Source organism: Piliocolobus tephrosceles, chromosome 19, assembly GCF_002776525.5.
Source record: "Piliocolobus tephrosceles isolate RC106 chromosome 19, ASM277652v3, whole genome shotgun sequence".
NCBI lineage: Eukaryota > Metazoa > Chordata > Mammalia > Primates > Cercopithecidae > Piliocolobus > Piliocolobus tephrosceles.
In genome coordinates, this window is record NC_045452.1 from 26,798,171 (window position 1) to 26,817,596 (window position 19,426).

Below are 19,426 nucleotides of genomic sequence, written 5' to 3' on the forward strand. Positions count from 1 at the left end.
CATGATGGGAGTATCACAAGGCCCCCGTGATACCTGGGCTCTCACCCCAGGGCATGATGGGAATATCACAAGGCCCTGTGATACCTGGGCTCTCACCCCAGGGTATGATGGGGGTATCACAAGGCCTTGTGATACCTGGGGTCTCGCTCCTGGGCAGGATGGGAGTAAGGGTCTCTGCCCTGGTCACAGCTAGGAGCCACCATGGGAACAGGCTCATGTCGGCCCTGTGCTCACTGAGGACATGGTGTAGTGAGCTGCCCGGGGAAAAGAACCATCGCTCCAGGAACCCCTCAAAGTGACTTATTTTCAACTCTTTTTTGACTGTAATCCACTCATTCTAGTAAATGATACCAAACCACAGATTTTAATGATTGCAAACATAGGTATCTTTCAGGCTCTAGATCAGCTCTGTCTGCAAAGAATGCCACCCAGCGGGAAGAACAGTTCCGGCGTCTGCACAGCACTCGACAGCTCACAAAGCGCAGTCACACTCACCCCTCAAGTCACTGTCCCAGCTCTGAGAAGCAGGTAGCTATGGGCCCCCTTTCTAGAGGCCCAGGGAGGGATGGTGACATGTTGAAAGCTACACAGAATCCCAGGAAGCTGACCGTCATTTCCTGCCTGCGGGACTATGGTTTTCTAACTGAAGAGAACTGGCAGCTTCCTGCTGCTGTCTGAATGCAGGAATGTGGCTCCCTGAGGTCCTGCACTGGGGCACGGCTGGCAGAGGAGGGAGGGGCACTGCAGACTCAGGCAGAGGCCTCAGGCCAGGTCCCAGCCTGAAGATCTGGCCCGATGCGGCCCAGAGCAACGCACACAGCGAGGCAGAGGCAGGGCTGGGCTGAGACCCCCACCCCAGTCCAGCCTGTGCTCTTCCAATGCCCAGAGCAGGCAGAGGAGGGTGGGCAAGGTGTGGGCTGAGAGGCACCAGCCCAGCCCAGGAGCATCAGAGGCTGACTGCGTGCGGGGAAGAGAGGTCGTCTCTAGGGGAGTGTGGAAGCAGCAGCACCTGCGCTGGGTCACACCTGCAGATGCCACATCGGTCATGCTCACACCTACGGCCCAGGCTGTGGACCTTTCCCAGACCACAGCTCCAAGCTCACACACAGGCTGCAGGAGCGGGGAGGCGGGAGGCTCCTCTCAGCACAGCGTCCTCACCTTCCTCTGCCCAGGTCAGCCCAGTGGGAGCCGGGCAGCCCTGCCCAGGCCCAGGCGTGGAGGACCACCCAGGGATGACTCCCCGTGGCCCTGAGCAGCTCTGGCAGAAAGCCTGAAGCCGGTGCTTACCTCTCGCCGTGAGAAACAGGGGGTTGTTGAGATAGTTGGAGGCCAGCCGTTTCCTCTGCAGGGACAGAAAACAAAACACCACACCCCATCATCTGCAGGCTCTCCTCGGTGGTGACGCCACCCCAGGTCAGGACTCACTCTGGGACAGGGTCCCCACCCAGGGCTCCAGGCTCTGGCTGAACACCCCCTGCCAGGGGCAGAAACAGGAACAAATACAAGGCAGAAGGTCACAGGGATGACTGAGGGCGGGGCGGGGCAGGGAAGTCGACAAAGGCTCTGCCTGCAGCTCTAGGACACCCTCTCTGCACCTGTGGGTGCATCTAGCTCACAAAGGGCCGTCCGTGGGGCACATCAGTCACACGGTGCACGTCACATTCTCCACCTGTCTCCTGCCTCTCAATTGGGTCTGGAGTCAGGTGGAGAAATGGGTGTTACAGACTGGCTCCCCCAGATTCCACTTCTTGGCATGTGGCCTTAAACATCACATGTGGACAAAGGTTTCTGGAACATTCCAGAACAGCCGCCTTAGTCCTGGCTTTTGGCAACCACAGGCCACACCGGTCTAGACCTTGGTGGTTCGAAGTGGCTTTGGCTGCGGCTGTTGTAGAACTGTGTTGCTGGATTTGACACCATTTCTCTTGGTGTGGTCAGGCTGTGGACTTGGGGAAGGGCCCCCTTGGGCTGCGTGCCCGTTCCAGGCTCAGGGTCACGGGGCCTTGGGTTGACTCCTGACCTGCTTACGCCGTCTCTGGCCCTGGCCTCAGACTCGGGAGCCTAGGGTAATGCCTCGTCCACAGAGCAGCCTGCGTTTTCATGAACGAACAAATCTAAAGGAATGGAGCCCTCACTGTCTGAAGAACACACCATCTTCTTGGGTGGAGGCTGAAAGCACTTCCGCGATGTTCTTAGGAAGGGTCCGAGTCGGGGGACACGGCTTGCTCAGATGAACAAAGAGGAAGTGAATGGTGTGAAATGGCCCATGTGGGGCACGTTCTTGGAACAGGAGCAGGGCAGGCAGAAGCACAGGAAAGGCGGGGACAGGCTGACGAGGCCAGAGGACGCCCCACGGTGGGCTCTCCCCACAGACAGGGCAATGGCAGGGCCTGGAACTGGCTGCCACTCTGTGCCAAATGCCTCCCTCCCACTTGAGCCCAGGCTCCCCAGACTCAGGATTCCAGACAGTGGCCCAGACTAGCCCGCACCCTGGGAGGTGAGACTGCACTTCCCTCGCCTTCCTGCAGATCTCACAGAGCTGGCGTCTGCAACACACCAGGCACCGACCTTGGGGGACACCGTTTCCCTCAGGACAGCTGCCCCAAGCTCTGGACTTCGGAGCTCTAAGGAAACGGCTTCCATTCCAGAGAAAGGCTCCAAGACGCTGCCCCTAAGAAAGCCCTGAGCCTCGGAGCTAAACGTCCCAACAGACCCGGCAGAGCTGGCTTTGAGGAGATGACACTAGGATTTTAACCGAAGAATTTTGGACTGTCATTTACAAGGGCAAGAAGGTATCATTTATGATCTGGTTTTTCCCTGGGGACAAGCTCACGGGAGAGGACCTGGTGTTCCCCTACGGCATCCTCAAGTCCCAACCCTGCTGCACTGGGCGCATTTTGGTGCAGGCTCTCGGTTTCCCACCCCCACCCCTGGGGATGGACGCTCCGACTGACAGAAGGGAAGGGCACTGGCCACGCCCAGCCAGCCGCTTCTGGGCCTTCCTCTATGGTGCCGCCTGCTCCAGGCTGTGCACATCTCAGCCTCTCCCAGCCATGAGTCGACTGCACAGGCTCTAGACGAGGTGTGAGTGGTCCAGGCAGGCCGGGGTGTCCAGCCTTGCCTGTGACCAGGGATTCGCCTGATCATTCAGGGTGAAGAGTCTAGAAGCCGGTGCACCTCACGTGAGGCCACACTCCCCAGGGCAGCCTCCATTAGGAATAAACTGACGTCTCCTCTTCTGCATCTTCCTATCAATTGATTCTGAACTCCGAGGTGATGAGAGGTATTATTTACAGTCATCCCTCGGCCCCACGCCCAGGAGGGAACGACGAGGGGGGTGGTTAGGAAAGCGAATGAGGGAGGCCCTGAGCTTTTCCTGGAGGCTGTGCACTGGGAGCCCCCACCCTCCTGGTGGCATGGGGCTGGCAGGTCCCCCACCTCGGTCTCCAGGAGGCCGCTGTAGGCAGGGTTGGCTGTGCTTCTTCTCTTCCGCTCCTGCCGCTTGCTCTGGATTTCTGGAAAGGCACAGACACAGCGGTTACTGGGTCCTGCCTGCCCTGGGAACCCCAAATGCTTCCTCGTCAAGCCCTGGGCACCACCATCCCCTGCTGCTCTGAAGCCTGTCTGCTCAGCATCCATGCCACAGGGTGGCCCAGGGCAGGTTAGGGCCTCCAGGAATCACTGACTCTATGGCAGGATAGCTTTGGTGGCCTCAGGCTGAACGACAGATTGCGGGGAGGGTGGCAGGTACCCAGAATCCAGGTGCCCACTCTTAGCACGGGGTCCTCCTTGTGTGTCCTTATCTGGTCCATGGCCATTTGGGACCTGCAGGATGGCAGATACCCACCGGTCCGGTGATACCACTGGTCCAGTGAGCTGCAGGGTGAGGCTCCCAGCTCCCGGAAGCCCAGGAACAAAGCCTCTCCCCAGTGGCCTCTGCCCCAGTGCACACCCCAGCAGGAATCCTTCGTGTGCGAGTGGGGGTGGGGCGCGGCCACACTGATGGTGTTTTCTTTTCCTCTTTCTTTGCTTTGACCCCCAGGCAGGACCCATGACCTGCCTCTCGGTGTGCAGCTGTGCTAGCATCTTCTAATCTCTGTCTCCCGGACCTAGTTTTGCTCCTTAAACCTTTTCAATATGACTCAGCCTGTTTTCTATAAGGCGCTCAGACCTTCTGTGGAAGAACACAGGGTTCTAAAGAAAGGAATATTTAAGAAAATCACAGCAGAGGCTGGGGAGAGGTTTCTAAATGAGGACAATTTAAAGACCAAGAATGATCACACCTATTTAGAAAGCACTTTGCGCTGTCGCTCACCAATCCCACCAAGTTTACAGGCGCAGTTTTCCCTGTGTTGCAGATGAGGAAACGGAGGTTCGGAGTGGGGAAGGACCTTGCCCAGGGACTCCGGCCAGTGCACAGGCAGGACCTGAGCATAGGACTTCTTTTTCCACAGCCGCATGCTGCCTCCGTGGTGCCGTGGTTTCGGTCAGAGATTAAACCGTTCCCAAAGGCAAGCCGAGGGCAGCAGGATTCATCACGCTCACGCTCACACCATCAGGCGGGGGCTCGCAGGTGTTCTCACAGAGGGTTACAAAGGAACCTTGGCTGGAGGGTAATGCCTTCCAACCATGCACGCAGAAGAGGGGGGGAAGGCCGGGGAAAGCGTTGCTTGCAGGGGCCTTCCCTGTCCAGGGATCTGGAAGGCTGGGGCTCTTCCCTGGCCCTCCCCACCCTGGTTGCTGCCAGGGAGCAAGTCAGACCCAGGCGACATGAAGGGACAGGACTCTCTTCTTGGAGCCTGCATGGCACACTGGAGCATTCTGCGATGATGTTCACAGCCCACGTGAAGCTGCCCTTATCCATAAGGTCACACAGCTCCTTCGTAGAGTCACAATCCCGTCTGCTCAAATAAACTACTGTTCCAATTTTGATGGACACATTTGGTGGCACACATGAAGTCCGCAGGCTAGTCTGACGGCAGGCGAGTGGGTGGCCAGTTCTCCCGCTGCGCTGGGCACTGCTTCCCACAGTTCCCCAGGACAGTTCAGCCATTACCCATTTTACACATGAAGAGACTGAGACACAAAGAAGTAACCTGACCACACTTGAGAAAGTGGCGGCAACGGGCAGTCTGCCTCTTGTCCTTTCCCTGTGTTGAGGACAGGGAACCCACACGGTCCCTCCGCTGAAACGAGGAAGTGCCACAGTGGGTTTTGTGCATAGTCATGGAGCCAGGGCGAGCCTGGAAGGTTTCTCTGTCTTGTGTGTCTTTGATGACAGCCACCCAGCCTCAGGCACTTGGGGCAGACCTCCTGGGAGGTAGTTCATACACAGACGCTGCCATCTGAGCCAGGACATCCTGAGACCCACTGCAGCAGTGTGAGGCCACGCTCCACCCACACCAGCTGCTGCTGAAGCCCAGACCACCCGACATCACGCCTGGCCCCCAACACCCCGGCTTTAGGGTCAGTCCCAGCCCAACCTGCTGCTACCTGGATCCTTCCTTACCTTCCAAGTGTTCCGTGGTAACCAGGCCTAGCGCTACCATGAAGGCGATTTTCTGAGGGAAGGAACAAAGGAGCATTAACACAAATGTGAACGTTCATTCATGCACTCAACAAACATCTGCTGTGGCAGGTGCAGGGCAATACCTCATGGGTGCCCCAACCACAGAGACCCCCAACTCCAGACGCCAAGTCGGTTTCTAAGAAACATGGGGAAATAGGATTCCCAGAGAGAGCATCTACAGCTCAGTTTGGAGGGGCTCCTTGAAAACACTGGACACACATATTCAAACATACTTTAAAGGGCTAAGGTGCACATAGCTGGGCTAATCCTTATGGGTACCCCAACCACTGAGGCCCCCAACTGCAGACACCAAGTCAGTTTCTAAGAAACACAGGGAAATAGGATTCCCAAAGAGAGCATCTGCAGCTCAATTTGGAGGGGCTCCCTGAAAACACTGGATGCATGTCCTCAAACATACTTTAAAGAGCTAAGGCGCACATAGCTGGGCTAATCACTGTCACTGGTTCATAACACTTTTGCTCCATTAGTCCTTTCATGGCTTTCATTTTATTTAATAATAAACTGAACATCATAAACCTAATAAACTCAAAACCTGACACTTGACCCATAAGTTGCATCTCTTCTGTGTTCCTCCCCTTACCTCATTCTTTTCACCCTCATTTCTAGTGATCCTAATCCTTCTCCAGTTTCGTAATGACCATTTCCTTGACTTTGTATACACACGCATATATTTCTGTCACTTATGAAACAGGGTGGCACTTAGTTTTTTTTTTTTTTTTTTTGAGACAGGGTCTCTCTCTGTCACCCAGACTGGAGTGCACTGGGGTAATCACAGCTCACTGCAGCTTCAATCTCTGGGGCTCAAGTGAAAGTGATCCTCCCACCTCAGCCTCCCGAAGAGCTGGGACCACAGGTGCGCACCACTGTGCCCAGCTAAGTTTTGTATTTCTTGTAGAGATGGGGTTTTGTCACGTTGCCCAGGCTGGTCTTGCAAGCCTGCCCCAGCCTCCCAAAGTGCTGAGATTATAGACCTGAGCCACCGTGCCCAACCCTTACCTGTTTTTGACTTGTGAAAAGGTCACGATGCTGTATTGTCTACAGAGCTCACTAGGGCATTTTTTTTTTCATTGGACATTCTTCGGTGGTGAAAGGTAGAAATTCAGAATGGCTCCCGAGGCCCTACCCTGCAGTGTAGCCACCCCATATCATTCCCTGCCTTGAGTGTGGGCAGGACTGAAAATACCATGGGATTAGGTAACATCACAGGGCGAAGAGGTGCTGGAACCACTCCTGTGGCATTTATGTTACGTAAGATCCCTGTTGGTGACCGGAGTGAGGCTCTCTTGCTGGCCTCGAAAGAGAGCCTGCCAGGAGTTCTGCGGCCACCATGCTGTAAGAGGACTAACTCAAGAGCCTCACTCAGGGCCAGCCACAGAGTAGGTGCTCGTGAGTATCTGATGAACCCGTGACTCAGTATTTCCTTGTCTGGGATATGACTTGCAATATATTTTCCCCATTTATCTTTTATTTATGGGACTGGCTTATTTATTGTAGTTTCAGATGTACAGGGAAGTTGCAAGACTCATTCCTGAGAGTTGCTGTGTACCCACGCCCAGTTCATCACAACTGAAGAGCCAACGTCAGTACATTATCATCAGCTAAAACCCGTATTTGATTTGGATTTCTTTAGTCTTGTTTGTTTTTTAGAGACAGGGTATCACTCTGTCAACCAGGCTGGAGTGCAGTGGCTCACTGCAGCCTCAAACTCCTGGGCTCAAGCAATTCTCCTGCCTCAGCCTCCCAAGTAGCTAAGACTACAGGTGCACGCCACCACACCCAGCTAATTTTTAAATATTTTGTAGAGACGAGGTCTTGCTATGTTGCCCAGGCTAGTCTCAAACTCTGGGCTTCAAGCGTTCCTCCCACCTCTGCCTCTGGAAGCGCTGGGATTACAGGTGTGAGCCACTGTGCCCAGCCCTTCGTTTTTCTGTGCCAGGATCCCACATGGTATTTAGATACCATGCTTCCTTGCACTCTTCTGGGTTGTGAGAGTTTCTCAGCAGGTTGTTTTTTTGTTTGTTTGTTTTTTTTAATGACCTGGACAGCTTGAGGAGGACCGGTCAGGTATTTTGCAGAACCACCCTCACTTGGGATTTGTCTGATATTTTCCGCATGAGTGCAATGGGGTGGTGGGTTTGGGGAGGGAGACCACAGAGGTAACACGCCTTCTCATCACATCAGAGCAAGGGCACAGACCACCCACCTGTCTCATCACTGCTGGTGACCCTGGTCACTGGCTGAAGTGTGTCTGCCAAGCTCCACTCAAAGTCACTGTTTCTGCGCCCGCCCCCCGCCCCCATACCATACTTGTTGGGAATAAGTCACCATAGACAGCTCATACTTAAGGAGCTGGGAATCAGGCTCCACTCAGGCTGGGCTTTTGGTTTTTTTGAGACGGAGTCTCGCTCTGTCACCCAGGCTGGACTGCAGTGGCTGTATCTCAGCTCACTGCAAGCTCCGCCTCCCGGGTTTACGCCATTCTCCTGCCTCAGCCACCTCGCCCGGCTAGTTTTTTGTATTTTAGTAGAGACGGGGTTTCACCATGTTAGCCAGGATGGTCTCGATCTCCTGACCTTGAGATCTGCCTATCTTGGCCTCCCAAAGTGCTGGGACAGGCTGGGCTTTTTTTTCATTTCGTTGCCATTCATCTCCATATTATTTTTAAAAAGTATCAGTTTTTAAATTGTAGTTAAAAATTTAAAATGTACCAATTTTTAATTTTTAAAATTTTAAATTAAATTGTAATACAATTTATCAATGTTTTCTTTTGCAGTGTTTTTATTTTTTGGATCCTGGCTAGAGGTGCTGAGGTAATAAAATAATTTTAGTCTCCATAGTTTCACTTTTTACATTTGAATTTTTGATCCATTTGGAACGGGATCCTGGTGTGCACGGTGGGAAGTGGTAGTTCACTGCTTTCTGTATGGCTACCATTTGTTCCAATACCACTTACTGAAAACTCTATCTTTCCATGTTTCACTGACTTAAGGAGCCACTTTAATCATACACTAAATTATCATAGATTTATTTGGGTCTATTTCTGGGTCTTCTATTTTGTTCCTTAAATCTGCCTCTCCAGGAGCTCCTGCCACACGTTCAGTTCTCAAGGCTTTAGGGTCTATTTTAATAGCCGGGAGGATTAGAATATCCCTTCACTGTTTTTCCTGTTCAGTTTCCTGGCTCTTCTTATTTTTTCATGTGAAATTTAGAAACCATCTTAGGGAGTTCTGAGAATGAGGGAATCAGTTGGTGGATTTGCTGGAAAGTTAAAATTATAAATTAACTTTGGGCATAATGACAGTTTCATATTGTTAAGTTTTCCTACTTAAAGCTATGACATGCCCCTCTGTTCTTATTCTTCTGTTTTTGAGACAGAGCTTCGCTCTTGTCACTTAGCCTGAAGTGCAATGGCACAATCTTGGCTCACTGCAACTTCCACCTCCTGGGTTCAAGTGATTCTCTTGCCTCAGGCTCCCAAGTAGCTGGGATTACAGGTACCTGCCACCAAGTTCGCCTAATTTTTGTATTTTTTAGCACAGACAGGGTTTCAACATGTTGGCCAGGCTGGTCTCAAACTCCTGACCTCAGGTGATCTGCCTGCCTCGGCCTCCCAAAGTGCTGGGATTACAGGCGTGAGCCACCACACCCAGCCTCTTCCTCTTTCTTCTTTTCTTCCTTCTCCTTTCTTCTTCTCCTCCTCCTCCTCTCCTTCCTTCTCCTTTTCTTCTGTCTTAAGGGGTTTTAAATTTTTCCTCAAATAGATATTGAATATTCCTACTATGTTTATTCTTGGCATTTAATCTTTTTGCTGCAATCGTAAATGGGGTTGTGTATAAAGCTTCTAACAGGTTGCTGTGTTGCTGTGAAGATTAGTGATATTTTTACATTAATTTTACACCGTGCTGCAATGCCAAATTCTCTTATTGTCTGCAGCTTTCTCAGCAATTCTCTTGGGTTTTCCAGATCATCAGGAATGGTTTACTCCTTTCTGATTTTTACTTCTATGCTATTAAAAATAGTTCTTTAATTTTTCAGCTTTAAAGGGTATTTTCTGATTCATTTAAAGTCCCAACTGCTACAGATAAGCCAATCTAAGAACTCTTTCCACTTCCCACCTTCTTTGCCTCCTTCTCCTCTCGATTTTACTTAAATGAATCTTTTATGTATTATTGGAGCATATCATATTTAAATTCTATTCTGACATCCTCACCCATAGTTAAATACATTTGATGCTCACCCCAATGCTGGTACCAAAGTTTCCCCGTGTCTCTTGGTTTCTTGGGTTTGGGCCTCCAGCAGTTTCTCAAAAATGGCTCATGGAACATTTCCTGAGTTCTCCAAAGATTTACAACGTTTTTTTTGTCGCTCATACTGGAGGGCAGTGGCACAATTTTGGCTCACTGCAACCTCCACCTCCCAAGCTAAAGCGATTCTCCTGCCTCAGTCTCCTGAGTAGCTGGGATTACAGGCACCCACCACCATGCCAGCTAATTTTTGTAGTTTTAGTAGAGATAGGGTTTCACCATATTGGCCAGGCTGGTCTCAAACTCCTGACTTCAAGTGATCTGCCTGCCTTGGCCTCCCCAAGTGCTGGGATTACAGGCGTGAGTCACTGAGCCCGGCTAGATTTACAAATTTTTATCTGTAGCCTTTAAACTTGGACAGCTTGGCTTTGCATATGAAATCCTTGGCTCATTCTTTCTTTCCTTTATTATCTTGCAGATGTTACGCTAGTGTATCGTGGAATTGAAGGTGGTGGTGGAAAAGTCAGACACCAGCTTAACTGCTTTCCCTCTACAGTCAGTAACTTCACTGGGTGTCTCAGCATTGTACATTTTCCCCAGGGAGCACACATCCGCTTTCCCTGGGATCCAATGTGTCCTTTCAAGATGAAGACTATAAAGTCTTTTTAAAAGTTCAGGACATTTTCCTTGAATTGTATTTCAAAAAGTGAAGCATCACCATACCATGAAAAGTGGGGTCCGTCAAATTCAATCCTGTGAGATGTGCACTCACACAGATGGAAGACCACTGGAGTGACTGAGGGGGCTGCAGAGCTGCCTGACTGGGAATTCTGGGGCCATCCAGCAGCTCGGCCAACCAGTACCAGTCTGGCAGCAGTCTGGCGCCACCTGGTTCCAGTATCACTTTTGGACCCTGTGTCTAACTAACTGGACAGTGGCAGGGACTCTAGGATGTCCTGAGCTGCTGGCAGCTGTTCTACTTGCCTGACCTGGGAAGGCTGGGCTGGGAGAACACTGGGAATGTGGTGCCTCTGCTTCCTCACACCATCTTTCTCTCCCCGGGTCCCCCTTCACCCACACTCATTTGAAGACAGGTTATGAACAGGAAACAGGAGCCAATGCCAACCACAGGACAGCCAAATCCACCTCATTGCAGGAAATTATGGACATGATTTCATCATTCTGGTTTCCTTCCTTGATGCCTCCCAATATACATGTGTTGTATCTTCTTTGCTTACCTCCCATAGGTTTCACTTACTATGAAACTTAAAAACTCATTATTCTCTTTCCTGTCTTGCAAGACGGTGAGAAGTTGGATACTAAGGAGAAGAAACCCAAAGCCAAGAAGGCTGATGCTGGTGGCAAGGTGAAAAGGGGGAACCTCAAAGCTAAAAAGCCCAAGAAGGGGGAAGCCCCACTGAAGTTGAAATCCCATCCTTGTCAGAGGAATTGGCAGATACTCCCAATCTGCTATGTATTCTAGAAAGGCCATGCACAAGAGGAAGTACTCAGCCACTAAATCCAAGGTTGAAAAGAAAAAGGAGAATGTTCTTGCAACTGTTACAAACAGTTGGTGGTGATAAGAATGGTAGTATCCGCGTGGTTCAACTTCACAAAATGCCTAGATATTCTCCTACTAAAGATATGCCTTGGAAGCTATTGAGTCATGGCAAAAAGCCTTCAGTCATCATGGGAGAAAACTGCAAGCCAGCATCACCCCCAGGACCTTGTGATCCTCCTCACTGGGTGCCACAGAAGCAAGAGGGCGGGTGGTTTTCCTGCAGAGCTGGGCAGTGGTTGCTACTTGTGTCTGGGCCTCTAGTCCTCAATTGAGGACACACCGGGAATTTGCCATTGCCACCTCAACCAAAATTTATCAGCAATGTGAAAATCCCAATACATCTTACTAATGCTTACTTCAAGCAGCAGCAGCTGCAGAATCTCAGATACCAGGAAGGTGAGCTCTTCGACACAGAAACAGAGAATATTACAGGGCAGTGCAAGGTCGATCATCAGAAAGCTGCAGACTCACAAATTTTACCGAATATCAAACTTATTCCTCATCTCCAGGGCTACCTGAGATCTGTGTTTGCCCTGATGAATGGAATTTATCCTCACAAATTGGTGTTCTAAATTTCTTAAGAATCTAATTAAACAAACAATATATAAAACTAAAAACTATTTTTTGAATTTCATATACTTTTCCCCCTTCTGCCTCTGGTGTCCCTTACCATGTCTTCTGCTGTATCCATGGCCCTCTGTGTTCATTCAGCCATGCATCCATTTCTGGGGTGGTTTTATTATTTTGTGAATAATTACAGCTCATGGTTCATTCTCTCCAGTAATTTAGCCACTTAGCTATCGCTTCCATAAATCTGTGTATCTTAGCTGTGTAGGTTCCTTCTCAGTGCCGATTGCTTTATTAAGCTTCTTTTTTAAAAAAAATCACAGCAGAAGATCAAATTTTTTTTTTCCTAGTATTCTTTATCTTATGGTAAAAATAGCTTCTCTTTCCTGTATTTTTTGCTTATAGCAGCTTCATATTGATGTTTTGTTGTTAAACATAACTAAATGAGCTGAATTTTCCTATACTGGAGAGTTGTAGCAGGTGGGAAAGGGATTACATTAGCCTTGTTAAAGCAACTCAAAGGCTCTGCCTCTCCTGCCGAGGCAATTGACTGCATTCTTCATCCCTCAGTGGGATTCTCCGATTAACCACGCCTCCTCTGCCTCTCCCCCATGGTCAAAGAGCATTTCTGCCACTTTCCCTGATCCTGGATGCCTTACAGATTGCAGGTGCAATCCCTCCAGGAGCCATATTTTGCCTGGCACTTTCTAAGACCTGACAACACCAAGCACTCCCTCCTCCAGCACATTCTATATTATCTCAGGCCCAGCTTTCGCCTGACCCGGCCCTGTCTAAGCTAAGGCCGGCTCAGACACTCTCCTTCCTTTTGCACTTCAAGATGGACTTCTGATCTTCAGGGAGTATACATGCCACTGACTTCTTCTGCAGCCTGTGGCTCCTTGGCCCTCCCTAGAGTCTCCTACACCACTCCTGGTCACTGCCCACTGCACCGTCAGCTTGCTGCCCAGCCCTGACCTCTGCTGCTTCTGCCGACACTAACACTTCTTGCCCAGTCTGCTGATGCTCTGCTCATGTCTGAAATCTGCAAAATGAAGAAAAAAAATCTTGTTGCTATTAGTTTATATGGGATGCAGGGAGAGTCTCAGTTCTAACTAGCTGCTCTGTTCCTACTGGAAGCTCAGCCAAGTCTTTTTGCCCTGTGGGATCGACTGGCTTCATTCTGATAGACATGTGTTCAAAACTGTGTTCTGTGGATTTGTCAAATTTGTTGCCTTACAATTCTGCTATTAGGCTGGTACAAAGTAATTGTGCAATACGTTTGCACCAAATACATATCCCAAACGATGCTGCTACGGTGCACGTAAGTTTGTGACTGTTAAATTATCTTGATGGATGTTCCAACTTTAGTATTCACATTAACATGTCTTTTTCATTCCTTTCGACCTTTCTGGTGTTTTTTTATTTAGGTATGCCTCTGACAAGCAGCATACAACTGGATTGGGTTGTTTTTCAGCCTGTTTTCATTTCTCTAAAAGTAGGAAGATTTCATTTGCATGTATTATGGTTACTGAGTTATTTGGACTTATTTCCTCCACTTTATTTGTATTTTCAGTGTATCCTTTTTATTTTTTCATTTCCTACTTCTTGGGGGAAAAAAAAGCTCCACATTCACTTTTTTTCCTCTGCTGATTTAGAAATTATAGGTGGCGTTACATTGTTTTCACTGATTAGCCTAAATGTTTTGAACACATGTTTCTAACTATACACTTTTCTAATGAAGGATGGAGTTAATATTTTTATTATTCTTCCCCAAATTACACTGCTCTCGGCATGTTCTAACTCCCTCTAAAACATCACCTCCAACCAATTTTTGTTGCCTATAATTTTCCTTTTATCTGCTTTGTAAAACAAAATTGGATTTTTCTTTTCAGTCTACACTTAAATACATCTACCTGTAATTTAACAGTCTATACTTTCAGTTGTTTCTTAAACCCACTTGCTGTCTCTGGCTTCATCTATCTTCTGGCTAAAGCACAGTTCTTTTAAGGATGGTCTGTGGGTGATAAAACCCTTAGTCTTCCTATGTGCAAAATGTCTTTTGCCCTTGCTCTTGAAAAACAACTTAACTGGGTATAAAATACTGAGTTGGCAGCAACTTTCCCTCGGCAGTCTGCAGATCTTTACTGCTCCGTGGTCGTCTGGCTGAGGCTGCTGGAGGCCCCCAGGACATCTGTCATTCTGCTGTTTTTGCCCTGGTCGTTTTTTATGATTTTTCTCTTTGACATGAATTTCTAGCCTCCTAGATTTGGTTTTATTAATCACACCTGAGAGATGGAGTGTACTTTTGATCTAAAAACTCAAACTGATGCTCTTCAATCCTGGGACATTCTTCAGTTTTGCTTCTCCACCTGCCCCGTTGTCTGACACCCGCTCCCTCCTGCTGAAAGCCCCAGGAGGTGAAAGCGAGGTTTCCCCACTTGCTTTCTGTCCCTGTCTGCTCCTGCATAGTTTTTCTTTCACATATTTGCATCTCTGTGCCCCATGCATGCTGTCCTGTTCAAAAGCACTAATTATCTCTGTTCCTGCCGCCTAGTAAGCTTTTCAAATGCCATCTCATTGCCATGCTTTTCATGGTAAGGGACACCAGAGGCTGAAGGGGGAAAAGTATATGAAATTCAAAAAATAGTTCTTTTAGTTTTTTTTTTTTGAGACGGAGTCTTGCTCTGTCCCCCGGGCTGGAGTGCAGTGGCTGGATCTCAGCTCACTGCAAGCTCCGCCTCCCGGGTTCACGCCATTCTCCTGCCTCAGCCTCCCAAGTAGCTGGGACTACAGGCGCCTGCCCCCTCGCCCGGCTAGTTTTTTGTATTTTTTAGTAGAGACGGGGTTTCACCGGGTTAGCCAGGATGGTCTCAATCTCCTGACCTCGTGATCCGCCGGTCTCGGCCTCCCAAAGTGCTGGGATTACAGGCTTGAGCCACTGCGCCCGGCCAGTTCTTTTAGTTTTATATATCCTTTATTTAATTAGGTTATTCTTAAGAAATTCGATCAGATTTTCTAATGTGTACATTCATCTAATCTTGCTTTATTTCCTTGATTTTTTTGCTTCATTATTCCTTATTTCTAGATATTACTCCTTTCTTTGCGCATCCTAAACACACTTATTTAAAAGCTGCTGCTAGAGTATTTAGCACAGTTCACCTCATCTGGAATAAATACATGTTCCAAATGTTGATTTCACTGATCGCCACCCTTGGCGTGAGATCTCGTATATGTGAGAATTCTGTCAAGACTCATCTGGGTACAATTTCTTTCTTTTTCTCTCCCTTACACCCACCTTTCCCTTTCAGCAAGTTTGCAGTTGCCTCAGTGCTGGCCAGCTCCCCAGGTCCGGCTGTGGCCCAGACCAGCAGAGGAGCCTGGTCCACTCGTCTCTTACCCAGGGAATTCTTGGAACTCGCTGCCCTGTGTGAGCTGCCCACTCTCAGGGTCACCCTTGCTCAATTCTGAACCTGGATCCCGGCAGCCAAGGGTGTGGGTCCCTGGCTGCCATGTTTTAGGGACACAGCAACGTTCGGCTCCATCATTATCCTCTCTGTCCACTGTATCTGGGGTTGCTGTGGGTTTCAAACAGAGGTGTCCATTCACGTGAGAACCCAGGGTCTTCCTGACGGACTGGGTGCTTGGATGGATTTCAAGAGAGGGAGTGACTTAGTTACTTCCGAATATTGGAAAAATCATTTGCTGGGTGGATAGACAGGGAGGAAGCCATCCAGGGGCAGGGACACCGGCCGGGATCCACTGCAGTAGCCCTGGGCAGATACGAGACAGGAAGGAGGGCCGGGCACAGGGCCAAAACATGTGTGTGAACAGGGCTTGCCCAGAGAGCTGCAGGGCTGAGACCTTGCTCCGACTGCCCTTTGCAGGGCCTGTGCTGATCTGAGGGCAGCCAGACTCATTCAGATGCCGGCTGAGGCCAGAACAGGTGGCCACACAGAGGGGCTGCAGCTCTGTCCTAAGGAAGGCTGTAGGCCTTGGGACAGGAGGGAGCAGAGCACGCCCCGGGTCGGGAGCCAGAAGCTCAGGTTCTGTCGGAACTTAGCATGCAGCCCCGTGATCATACATGTGGTTTGCCTCTGAGCCTCAGCTTCCTCATCTGTAGACTGAACCTCGTAATTCCTGCCCTGTCTACTGTGCAGCTGCCATAAGGACAGGGGGAGAAGGAAGGGGAAGCAGAGCCAGTCGCGAGGCTCAGTGGTGATCAGTGTGGGGTGATGGCTGCTGCCCTGCAGTGGACACGGCCACCTCACATCCCTGAGCTTCCACTGTCCGTCACCTTGACACCTGTGGGTGCACGCATGTCACGGGTTATAGAGCATCACAGATGTGAGGAGCCTGCTAGGAAGTACATCCGTGCCGCAATCTCACCCTCGCTGTGAGAAACCCCAGGGCAGCCTGGCAGCCGGGAAACCTCAGTCTGAGGGGGGCCCCACCCACCCCCAGCCTCCACCTCCACTCTGAGTTGCTTCCTGGGTCCCCACTCTCTGTGTATTGCTGTAGGTGTCATTTTCTGTTATGGCTGAAATCAGGAGGCATCTGAGGGATGGCAGAAAGGCTGGAGATGTGAGGTTGCAGCCCGGCTGGCTCAAGCTGAGTTGCAGCTACGACCTTGGGCAAGTCGCTCTGAGCCTGTGGTTTCCAATCCTAAAGGGGACATGATCCACCTCTGTGTGCTTGTGTGGGGTGAACAGCCCAGCAGTGTTCAGCGTCCTGCAGGTGCCTGGTGCGGAGTGGGGCATGGGATGTGCGCGGTCTGGGAGCCCTGGGCTTAGGATCATGAGAGACTTTGGCTTCCCTGGCTGTGACCTGGAAGAGCTTCCCTGGCTGTGACCTGGAAGAACAGATGAGTAAGTGTCCTTAGGAATTAGCAGGGCAGTCTCAGTCACACACAAAAGGACAGGCCCTTCAAGGAGGGTTTGGCCTTGGTCACAGGAAGGGCGGAACACAGCTAAGAGATGAGCGCTCATTACTGACATCCATCCTGATTCCGGGAAAAGGCTTTGTGGGGCATTTGTACAACATGCTGAAACAGACAGTAAACAAGGAAGAAAGGAGAAAGGACAGTGAACCTCAGAAAGTAAGGTGAAGTCATGTCATAGGCCCTAACAATTATTAGAGGTGGGACATAGACTGGCCTGTGAGCTCCCTAGCAGCCAGAGCAAAGAGGGATGTAGGGCCAGGAACACAATCCCATGATCCACTGACCTGCTGGAATCTCTGGGAAGTGCAGGGGCGCTGGGTGAGGCCAGCCTTGTGGCCCCCTGGGAAGGCTGGTAATGTGGCCCTTTTCACACCCATATTCTTTATATGGAGGAAAAGCTGTGAGCTGCAAGTGGGAAAATCAGGGAAGGATGAGAATCCAAAGTACCGTACAGCCTCTTCACGACTGAGCAGTTCGGGTCCCAGGGAGTTGGTTCTAACCCCACACTTGACCTCTACTCAGCCTGACCAAAGGCACAGGAGGCATCTCCAGTGGCAAGGTTTCACGGCAGACTGCAGGCTCTGCGGCCAGATGCATGGGGGTGGCTCCCACCTCTGAGGAGGATCAGTGCTTCTCGGCCTCCACGTCCCCATCTGTACCACAGACTAACAACAGTCCCAGCCGGGCGTGGTGGCTCAAGCCTGTAATCCCAGCACTTTGGGAGGCCGAGACGGGTGGATCACGAGGTCAGGAGATCGAGACCATCCTGGCTAAACGGTGAAACCCCGTCTCTACTAAAAATACAAAAACTAGCTGGGCGAGGTGGCGGGCGCCTGTAGTCTCAGCTACTCGGGAGGCTGAGGCAGGAGAATGGTGTAAACCCAGGAGGCGGAGCTTGCGGTGAGCTGAGATCCGGCCACTGCACTCCAGCCCGGGCGAAAGACCACGCCTCCGCCTCAAAAAAAAAAAAAAAAAAAACAGTCCCTTCCTGTGAGGCCTGAAACTGATGCACGCTGAGCACAGACAGGCAGCAGCTAGCGCTCTCCTAGGTGGTCCTATCTCATTCTGCCGTTCCCTGCATAGACCTTGTGGAGTCCGAGAGCTACTGAAATATTCCTCCCCATGGTGCACGGGTCACTCTGGGACACTGCTGGACTCGACGTCCCCTTCTGCTGCAGCCTCTGTTGCCATTCAGTGTGGCTCCGAGCAACCCCCGGGCTGGCCGTCCCGCATGTGCCCTGCTGAGGGCGAGTGCCACTTTCTGGAGAGATGCGGTGACAGTGGAGTTGCACAAACACCACCCATGTCTCTTCACAAAAATCCACACCCCTACCGGCTGACCCTGGCTCATCCCGTGACGTTTCTAGGAGCAGGTGCTGCTGTCCAGCTTCCAGGCTCTAACTCAGACACTTCATCGACAGGTTCAAGGTCCAGCAGTCTGTGCAGCACAGCTCTTCTTGGTATGTATGTATGTATATGAGATGGAGTCTCGCTCTGTCACCCAGGCTGGAGTGCAGTGGCGCCATATTCAGTCACCGCAACCTCCGCCTCCCAGGTTCAAGTGATTCTCCTGCTTCAGCCTCCCAAGTAGCTGGGATTACAGGTATGTGGCACCACGTCTGGCTAATTTTTGGTATTTTTGTAGAGATGGGGTTTCACCATTTGACCAGGCTGGTCTTGAACTCCTGGTGATCTGCCCACCTCGGCCTCCCAAAGTGCCGGGATTACAGGTGTGAGCCACCGTGCCCGGCCTTGGTCCTCTTTTAAAATAAATTGTAATAAGGATTTTTATCTCAGGACATGCTGTAATTGCAAGTTCTATCTATTTAAGTCATCGCATATGTTTATGCTAATTATGTAATTAGATGTAATTATACTAATTGTATAAATGGACAATAAGATATATTAAATACTTTGAGACAACAAAGAGAACCCACCCAGAATACCTTCCCTAATATTAAGGGTGCAGCTGAACCCCAAGAGAGGACAGGAGGGTCATCATGGGAGCCTTGGGCTGCAAGCTGGGCCAGGGCCTCACCGTGCACACGTAGGTGCAGACACTGCCACAGAATGGAACAGACTTTCTTGAGACGATTAGGCCCAGGGCCACAGAGGAGACTTGCTTCACGCTGTAGCCTCACTTAGCAGCTACTTGACTTCATTGGCTTTTTAGACGTGTCGAAGGACAATAATCAAGTCATTCTTCTGCTCAAAGATATTCCATGGCTCCCCATTACCTAAGAATAAAGCTCCACTTTGGCAGCCTGCATTCAGGCCCTCCAGGACCAGGTTCCAACGTCTGTCTTCACCCCCTACTGCAGCCCGAAAGCCCAGTTGACTAGTCTGGGTGTGTGGAGTCCTTTCCTACTCCTGTGCTACTGCCTATGCAGTACCTTCCGGCTGGTGAGCTATCCCTCTGCCTCCTGTTCTCTGCTGGATCCTGGCAACTCTTCTACCCCTGTAGATCATGTACCTTCTCTCCAAAGCCTTCCTCAGTCCTTCCAGGAAGAAACAGCTCCCTCCCT

The 19,426-nt window shown here is 50.4% G+C and overlaps 1 protein-coding gene across 1 annotated transcript in view; it reads right to left on the minus strand.

Moving 5' to 3' along the window:
- The window catches only part of PHF21B (PHD finger protein 21B), a 132,842-nt gene that overhangs the window by 8,917 nt on the left and 104,499 nt on the right, over window positions 1-19,426 (minus strand). The window contains exons 6-9 of the mRNA XM_026447969.2: window positions 5,510-5,561; window positions 3,439-3,515; window positions 1,227-1,342; window positions 959-1,025 (exon numbers count right to left, since the gene is read on the minus strand). Of these exons, the coding sequence (XP_026303754.1) occupies window positions 959-1,025; window positions 1,227-1,342; window positions 3,439-3,515; window positions 5,510-5,561 (312 nt within the window). The remainder of the gene's footprint in view (window positions 1-958; window positions 1,026-1,226; window positions 1,343-3,438; window positions 3,516-5,509; window positions 5,562-19,426) is intronic.